The sequence below is a fragment of the Triticum urartu genome, chromosome 3A (assembly GCF_056163025.1).
Source record: "Triticum urartu cultivar PI428250 chromosome 3A, HENAU_Tu73, whole genome shotgun sequence".
NCBI classification, from domain to species: Eukaryota; Viridiplantae; Streptophyta; class Magnoliopsida; order Poales; family Poaceae; genus Triticum; species Triticum urartu.
The window spans coordinates 38,316,685-38,326,408 of NC_141875.1; the positions used below are offsets into that span (position 1 = coordinate 38,316,685).

Below are 9,724 nucleotides of genomic sequence, written 5' to 3' on the forward strand. Positions count from 1 at the left end.
TCCATCAAAGACATACATCTACACGTCCTCCATCAATGCTAGACACACCATCGAAACGGAGAAGACATTATAATAACTTTGGGATGTTGCCACCTCGCTACCCCAACCAAGACACTAAAACTACCTAAAGAAAAACGGGATCCAATCCGCCGGCGAGGGGACGGGATTCGCCGCACCCCCAAGGCCCAAAGGTCATCAGAGGTGGGAAGAATTGGAGTCAGCGAGAGGATGGAAACTTTAATCTCGTGTGTCGCCTCGTGGAGGAATGGAACAGTCCGCATACGAGCGATACTAGACACACGGACAAAGTTTTACAGATTTCACGGATTGTCACACATGGCACCATCTGATTGGGATTCAGGGGAGGAAGGGTCCCACCCCACTGAAAATCAGATGGGGAGAGGTTAGTTAGCGTTAAGGCTTCCATAACAGTCCGTTGTTTGCCCGTAAGTCTATCATTTTCGGTCCGCATACTGTCTCGGTAAAATTTACTTGTCTGCCCTTCAGTGATTTCGTGAACAAATATTGTCACCTCAGAATAGCACAATAAATCACACAAAAAGGTAAAATTATACTCCCTCCGTCCCATAATGTAATATGTTTTCTGAGACTAGATTAGTGTCAAAAAATGTCTTACATTATGAGATGGAGGGAGTAGATTTTTGAAATTTATTTAAAACTTTAAATTATATTGAAGTCAGTGGTCGAAGTTAAAACCCACTCTCCTTTTGTTTTGACATCAGAAAGCGGCTGGCTTTTTAGGTTCCTCACTTTACGCAGCTCCGAATCCCCCGGCCGCCGCATCCTCCCTGCTGCTCGCCCAGTCGCCCCCCGCCGTTCCGCCGGAACCCCGCCGGCTCCATCTGGACTGCGGGTCCCGCCACGGTGAGTGGGTGAGTCTCGCCTCCTCCTCCTCGTCCAGCCGAGCCGCCGGCGGTCGCTCGCTCGCTCCGTCGAACGATCCGAGCACCTCGTTTCTCTACTCCCTGCAGGCTACGGTACCGAGCCGGTGCTCTGCATCTATTGTCTATGGATCCAACTGCTCTTCTTGCATTTGCCCGGTAGATAGAGGATTTGAGGCTCTTCGTGGCTGCTTGTTCGGTGCTTGCTTTATATGCAGTCCATGTGTTTGCTGATTTGCCTCCCTGGTCAGAGGCCACCCGTGTCTGCATATTTGCTACAGTACAATTTTACTTCCATTTTGTGCCTTGTGTCTAGGACCTTGTGTGGGACATGTAGAGCTCATTCACTCTCTGATTGTTATGGTACAATATCAAGGAGTCCCCAATTTCGTGTGGAAGTAATTGTAACTTTCAAAATAAATGGCCATGCACTCCTTACGTTGACTGTAATTTTAATCGCCTACAAATTGTGGAGAAATGTTTACGTTTTAACGGATTGGTTTGTAATCTGTAGCACTGGTGGCCCTAGCTCTCATGGAGGCAAAGAGTAGCAGCATCAAGAAGGAAACAGAAGCAATGGAAGAGGCGGAGAGGGTTGTCAAGAAGCAGAATGTCACCATGGCAATGGAGGTCTTTGACTGCCCCGTCTGCTCTACCCCTCTGAGGCCCCCCGTTTTCCAGGTAATCTGGTGCATCTCTTCTACTATGCTGACATCCAAATCCTGTTGAGGTGTTCATTTTGATGTGGTGTTGCCTTATTTATGTGGAAGTTAATTCTGAGCTTGCTCGGTGAATCCTTTGCAGTGTGCCCTTGGGCATTTCGTCTGTTCACCTTGCCGCGACAAGCTCCCAGACAGCAAATGCCAGGCCTGCTCCGGAGTTGTCCTGAAGAGCAGCTGCTATGGCATCGAGCGCATCGTCGAATCCATCCTTGTTCCTTGCCCATACGCTGAGCATGGATGCACCGACATGATCACCTACTACCTCAAGGGAGAACACAAGCAGGCGTGTCCGCACGAGCCGTGCTACTGCCCGGAGCCCGGCTGTGGCTTCGCCGGCACAACAGCTGCGCTCCTGGACCACTTCACCTCCCAGCACAAGTGGCCGACTACGGTGTTCAAGTACTACGTGTCGTTTGATCTCATTGCCAAGCCTGGCATGCATGTCCTCCGTGCCCAAGATGGCAATCTGTTCCTACTCAACGTGTCCTCGCCGGAGTCAGTGCTGCACGGCATCTCGCTCGTGCGCATCCAGCCCAAGGTCTCGGAGTTGTCCAGGTTTGGATGTTCCGTCGGTTTCTCGTGCTGGAAGGGGCACTACCAGCTCTCGTCACTGGACGCGATCACGAGCACGTCGCTGTCAGACGGGCTGCCTAAGAGCAGTTTCTTCAGCTTCGTGCCCAAGTCATCTGCCGTGCTCACAGTCACCATAGATACGGAGCTGATGTGTGATATCAATGATGATGAGCTGGAGGAGGAAGCGTCTGACGATGATGACAGCTACGGGGAGGAGGACGGCGGTGAGGAGTAGGGGCTGACTGATGGATCGTCTCCTGGTAAGATGCGGGAGAATTCGGTTTATTTTGGTGCTTCTTATCGCTCTTTGTTGCAGCATGTGTTGAGAGTTGAGACTGTACAATCCATGAAGTAGGTTCTGTTTTACTGTCATGAAACTGAACTGGAGTAACGGTAGCAGTAGAGTAGTAGACGAGTGTTCGAATTAGTATTTCAGCGCATCAATTCAATCATTCTATCTTCAATCCGTATGCTACAATCCTCAGGACATGATTAATTACTCTGAGAATCACTTGTTTTGTCGAATACAATAGTATGGAAACTACTAAAAATGCTATCTCATGAAAACATTATAAACAACACATTTCTGTTCATAGAAAGCAACCACACAGCCTATATGAGACCAGGTCTCATATTTAGCAGGCGAGACCCGCCCTGATGAATGACACGTGGCATACACAAATCACAAAGCATCTAATCTCTTCCCCCCTGATTTCAAGTGGGGGGTGGGGTAGATGCTTTGTGATTTGTGAATGCCACGTGTCATCCATCAGGTCGGGTCTCACCTGCTAACCCGTGAGACCTGATCTCATAGAATTCTTTTCCGGCATTGAGAGCGTCGTCAACAAGATTTTTGTTCCTTTTTTTTGAGTTTGTCTGGTTGTGTTCCGGGGAGATATGCTAAGCACTATTAGTATCTTGAATCCGTTTTGTAGCAATTGTATTATGTTAAAATGTTTACCATTCACATGTTAATGAGTTGGTTCTTTTGCACCAGTTGTGCAGACTTGGTTATACAAATGAAAAGGATGGAACTGTATAATATCTCTAAAAATAGCATGAGTTGAGAGAGGTAACATATAAGCCGTGAGAAAACTAATCAAATTTTCTTATTATGCTTTTTTGTGTGGGAAACTAATTTTCTCATGCTTGATTATAACTCAATTTAAAATGCTAGTTTAGATGTCACAGGAAGTTATGATTTTTTTTTCCCCATGCGTACAAGAAGACGGTTGCGTCGCTCTTATCCACAACTCTTCGGCCTGAGCGAAGCCTAAGACATCTCTTCGGTCTACGAAAGGCCGGCGTTAATCTCTTCGGCCCAGCCCATCTGCTCTTCGGTCCAAAGAAGGCCGAAAACACCACTTCAGCCTAAGGGAGGCCGAAGAGTTCTTTTTCAGCCTATAATGAAGGCTGACCGGGTGATAGTTTTGAATTTTTTTTTGAATTAGGGCATAAATTTTCCAAATTTGTTATAAAAAATGTATTTAGAAAAATCAAGTCGTGATGTCATGGCACACTCTGTTGTCTTCAAGAGAAGCTAGTCGGGGCAATAAAGATTGTAGTGAAAGCATTTGGCGCAACACAATTGTATTCACGTGATGGGTGCCCAAATATAGCACGTACATGGGTAGTATCGTCCACAACTAAGATCCTAATTACAAAATATGTACCATTTTTAGAGCAGTTACAGAATATGTACTTGGGGAACAAGCAGGACCACTACAACTAATATGATGACGTACGTGCACAATGCAAAGACTGGACCGGAACTCCTCAAAAGTGGACGTTGGCAAGCTTTTCGTCATGATATCCACAAATTGCTGCGTCGTGGGAACGTGAAGAACTCGAACATTCTCAAGAGCCAGCTGCTTGTGAGCAAAGTGGATATCGAGCTCGGTATGCTTGGTGCGTCGATGATGAACCGGATTGGCGAAGAGGTAGACGGCGAAGACATTGTCCCAATACACCACATTGGCCTTGTTGACCGGAAAACAAAGCTCATGAAGGAGTTGGTGAAGCTAGGTGCACTCAGCAACAGTGTTAGCCACTGCTCGATACTCCTCCTCGGCACTCGAATGGGATACCGTGGGCTGAGTAATGGCCCAAGGAAGACACAATATCTAGAGGTGGAGCGTCCAGTGTCAGGGCAGTGATAACCCACAAGTACAGAGGATCGTAACATTTTTCGAGGGTAGTATTTCACCCAAATTTATTGATTCGACACAAGGGGAGTCAGAAAATATTTGTAAGTATTAGCAGTTGAGTTGTCAATTCAACCACACCTGAAGAACTAAATATCTACAGCAAATTGTTTAGTAGCACAGTAGTATGATAGTTTGATAGCCATAACAACAGTAGCGATAACAGTAATAGGCAGTTTTGTAGTGATTGTAACAGTAGCAGCAATAGTAGTAACTTAGTAAAGATCAACATGCAAAAAGCGTAGGCATTGGATATTTATGTTGGATGACATTCATCATATAACAGTTATAACCTAGAGCGACACACAATAGTTTCAATTCATCAATGTAACGTAGGCATATATTTCCTATATAGTCATACATGCTTATAATAAGAACTTGCATGACATCTTTTGTCCTACTCTCCCGGGGCAGCAAGGCCCATAAGGAAATCTAAGGGATATTAAGGCATCCTTTTAATAGAGCACCGGAACAAAGCATTAACACATAGTGAATACATGAACTCCTCAAACTACGGTAATCACCGGAAAGAATCTCAATTATTGTCCCCTTGGAGTATGCGGATCATAACATGTAATAGGTGCATCTAACTTGCAAGATAGAATCAAGAATCCAAATATATTGCTGAAAACATAAAGAGTTTAGATCTAAAATCAGGACACTAGGGGCCTAGTGACAGACATTAAGCATAGCAAAGTCATAGCAACATCAATAATAGAACATAGTGGGTATTAGGGATCAAGCTCTAACAAATTGACTTGATCACATGACAAATATCATCCAACCCATCACCGTCCAGCAAGCCGACGAAGGAAATACTCACTCCCGGTGGTGAGCATCATGAAATTGTTGATGGAGGATGGTTGATGATGACGATGGCGTTGAATCCCCCTCCCCGAAGCCCCGAACGGACTCCAGATCAGCCCTCCCGATGAAAAAACAAGATGTGACGGCGGCTCCGTATCGTAAAACACGATGATTCCTTCTCCCTGTTTTTTTCTCCACAAATAGGTGTATATGGAGTTGGAATTAGGGTTATGGGAGGCTCCAGGGGCTTACAAGCTCACTAGGCGCGCCCTAGGGGCGTGGGCATGCCCCCTGAGCTTCTGGCTCCTGGTGAAGGAAATATGCCCTAGAGGCAATAATAAAGTTATTATTTATTTCCTTATATCATGATAAATGTTTATTATTCATGCTAGAATTGTATTAACCGGAAACATAATACATGTGTGAATACATAGACAAACAAAGTGTCACTAGTATGCCTCTACTTGACTAGCTCGTTAATCAAAGATGGTTATGTTTCCTAACCATAAACAAGTAGTTGTTATTTGATTAACGGGATCACATCATTAAGTGAATGATCTGATTGACATGACCCATTCCACTAGCTTAGCACCCGATCGTTTAGTATGTTGCTATTGCTTTCTTCATGACTTATACATGTTCCTATGACTATGAGATTATGCAACTCCCGTTTACTAGAGGAACACTTTGTGTGCTACCAAACGTCACAACGTAACTGGGTGATTATAAAGGAGCTCTACAGGTGTCTCCAAAGGTACATGTTGGGTTGGCGTATTTCGAGATTAGGATTTGTCACTCCGATTGTCGGAGAGGTATCTCTGGGCCCTCTCGGTAATGCACATCACTTAAGCCTTGCAAGCACTGCAACCAATGAGTTAGTTGCGGGATGATGTATTACAGAACGAGTAAAGAGACTTGCCGGTAATGAGATTGAACTAGGTATTTGGAATACCGACGATCGAATCTCGGGCAAGTAACATATCGATGACAAAGGGAACAACGTATGTTGTTATGCGGTCTGACCGATAAAGATCTTCGTAGAATATGTAGGAGCCAATATGAGCATCCAGGTTCCGCTATTGGTTATTGATCAGAGACATGTCTCGGTCATGTCTACATTGTTCTCGAACCCGTAGGGTCCGCACGCTTAAGGTTACGATGACAGTTATATTATGAGTTTATACATTTTGATGTACCGAAGTTTGTTCGGAGTCCCGGATGTGATCACGGACATGACGAGGAGTCTCGAAATGGTCGAGACATAAAGATTGATATATTGGAAGCCTATGTTTGGATACCGGAAGTGTTCCGGGTGAAATCGGGATTTTACCGGAGTACCGGGAGGTTACCGGAACCCCCCGGGAGCTAAATGGGCCATGATGGGCCTTAGTGGAAAAGAGAAGAGGCAGCCCTACATGGGCCGCGCGCCCCTCCCCTTCCTTGGTCCGAATAGGACAAGGAGAGGGGGCCGGCCCCTCTCTCTCTTTTCCCACCTCCGCGAATCCTATTCCAACTAGGATTGGGGGGGGGGGGAATCCTACTCCCAGAGGGAGTAGGACTCTCCTGGCACGCCCTCCTTGGCCGGCCACCTCCCCCCCTTTAGTCCTTTATATACGGAGGCAGGGGCACCCCAGAGAAACACAAGTGATCCACGTGATCTATTCCTTAGCCGTGTGCGGCGCCTCCAGCCACCATAGTCCTCGATAATATTGTAGCGGTGCTTAGGTGAAGCCCTGCAGCAGTAGTACGTCAAGATCGTCACCACGCCGTCGTGCTGACGGAACTCTTCCCCGACACTTTGCTGGATCGGAGTCCGAGGATCGTCATCGAGCTGAACGTGTGCTAGAACTCGGAGGTGCCGTAGTTTCGGTGCTTGATCGGTCGGACCGTGGAGACGTACGACTACATCAACCAAACGCTTCCGTTGTCGATCTACTAGGTATATAGATCATACTCCCCCTCTCATTGCTATGCATCACCATGATCTTGCGTGTGCGTAGGAATTTTTTTGAAATTACTACGAAACCCAACAGTGGTATCAGAGCCTAGGTTTTATATGTTGATGTTATATGAACGAGTAGAACACAAGTGAGTTGTGGGCGATATAAGTCATACTGCTTACCAGCATGTCATACTTTGGTTCGGCGGTATTGTTGGACGAAGCGGCCCGGACCGACATTACGCGTACGCTTACGCGAGACCGGTTCTCCCGACGTGCTTTGCACATAGGTGGCTTGCGGGTGATAATTTCTCCAACTTTAGTTGAATCGAGTGTGGCTACGCCCGGTCCTTGCGAAGGTTAAAACAACACCAACTTGACAAACTATCGTTGTGGTTTTGATGCGTAGGTAAGATTGGTTCTTGCTTAAGCCCGTAGCAGCCACGTAAAAACTTACAACAACAAAGTAGAGGACGTCTAACTTGTTTTTGCAGGGCATGTTGTGATGTGATATGGTCAAGACATGATGCTAAATTTTATTGTATGAGATGATCATGTTTTGTAACTGAGTTATCGGCAACTGGCAGGGGCCATATGGTTGTCGCTTTATTGTATGCAATGCAATCGCGCTGTAATGCTTTACTTTATCACTAAATGGTAGCGATAGTCGTGGAAGCACAAGCTCGGCGAGACGACAACGATACTACGATGGAGATCAAGGTGTCGCGCCGGTGACGATGGTGATCACGACGGTGCTTCGGAGATGGAGATCACAAGCACAAGATGATGATGGCCATATCATATCACTTATATTGATTGCATGTGATGTTTATCTTTTATGCATCTTATCTTGCTTTGATTGACGGTAGCATTATAAGATGATATCTCACTAAATTATCAAGTAGTGTTCTCCCTGAGTATGCACCATTGCGAAAGTTCTTCATGCTGAGACACCACGTGATGATCGGGTGTGATAGGCTCTACGTTCTAATACAACGGGTGCAAAACAGTTGCACACGCGGAATACTCAGGTTAAACTTGACGAGCCAAGCATATACAGATATGGCCTCGGAACACGGAGACCGAAAGGTCGAGCGTGAATCATATAGTAGATATGATCAACATAAAGATATTCACCAATGAAACTACTCCATCTCACGTGATGATCGGACATGGTTTAGTTGATTTGGATCACGTAATCACTTAGAGGATTAGAGGGATGTCTATCTAAGTGGGAGTTCTTTAAGTAAATTAACTGAACTTAAATTTATCATGAAACTTAGTACCTGATTAGTATCTTGCTTGTTTATGTTTGATTGTAGATAGATGGCTCGTGCTGTTGTTCCGTTGAATTTTAATGCGTTCCTTGAGAAAGAAAAGTTGAAAGATGATGGTAGCAATTACATGGACTGGGTCCGTAACTTGAGGATTATCCTATTGCTGCACAGAAGAATTACGTCCTGGAAGCACCGCTGGGTGCCAGGCCTGCTGCAGGAGCAACGCCGGATGTTGTGAATGTCTGGCAGAGCAAAGCTGATGACTACTCAATAGTTCAGTGTGCCATGCTTTACGGCTTAGAATCGGGACTTCAACGACGTTTTGAACGTCATGGAGCATATGAGATGTTCCAGGAGTTGAAGTTAATATTTCAAGCAAATGCCCGGATTGAGAGATACGAAGTCTCCAATAAGTTCTATAGCTGCAAGATGGAGGAGAACAGTTCTGTCAGTGAGCATATACTCAAAATGTCTGGGTATAATAATCACTTGATTCAGTTGGGAGTTAATCTTCCAGATGACTGCGTCATTGACAGAATTCTCCAATCACTACCACCAAGCTACAAGAGCTTCGTGATGAACTATAATATGCAAGGGATGAATAAGACTATTCCCGAGCTCTTCGCGATGCTAAAAGCTGCGGAGGTAGAAATCAAGAAGGAGCATCAAGTGTTGATGGTCAACAAGACCACTAGTTTCAAGAAAAAGGGCAAAGGGAAGAAGAAGGGGAACTTCAAAAGAACGGCAAGCAAGTTGCTACTCAAGAGAAGAAACCCAAACCTGGACCTAAGCCTGAAACTGAGTGCTTCTATTGCAAGCAGACTGGTCACTGGAAGCGGAACTGCCCCAAGTATTTGGCGGATAAAAAGGATGGCAAGGTGAACAAAGGTATATGTGATATACATGTTATTGATGTGTACCTTACTAATGCTCACAGTAGCACCTGGGTATTTGATACTGGTTCTGTTGCTAATATTTGCAACTCGAAACTGGGACTATGGATTAAGCGAAGATTGGCTAAGGACGAGGTGACGATGCGCATGGGAAACGGTTCCGAAGTCGATGTGATCGCAGTCGGCACGCTACCTCTACATCTACCTTCGGGATTAATATTAGACCTAAATAATTGTTATTTGGTGCCAGCGTTAAGCATGAACATTATATCTGGATCTTGTTTGATGCGAGACGGTTATTCATTTAAATCAGAGAATAATGGTTGTTCTATTTATATGAGTAATATCTTTTATGGTCATGCACCCTTGAAGAGTGGTCTATTCTTGTTAAATCTCGATAGTAGTAA

At 45.3% G+C, this 9,724-nt stretch overlaps 1 protein-coding gene across 1 annotated transcript; it reads left to right on the forward strand.

Annotated features, from left to right (window-relative positions):
* The first annotated feature begins 899 nt into the window (after window positions 1–899).
* On the forward strand, window positions 900–2,696 carry LOC125547814 (putative E3 ubiquitin-protein ligase SINA-like 6). Its single transcript, XM_087516555.1, has 3 exons — window positions 900–998; window positions 1,417–1,583; window positions 1,707–2,696. The coding sequence occupies exons 2-3, from the start codon at window positions 1,437–1,439 to the stop codon at window positions 2,430–2,432; spliced, it is 873 nt and encodes a 290-aa protein (XP_087372681.1). The 5' UTR covers window positions 900–998; window positions 1,417–1,436; the 3' UTR covers window positions 2,433–2,696.
* The last annotated feature ends 7,028 nt before the right edge of the window (window positions 2,697–9,724 follow it).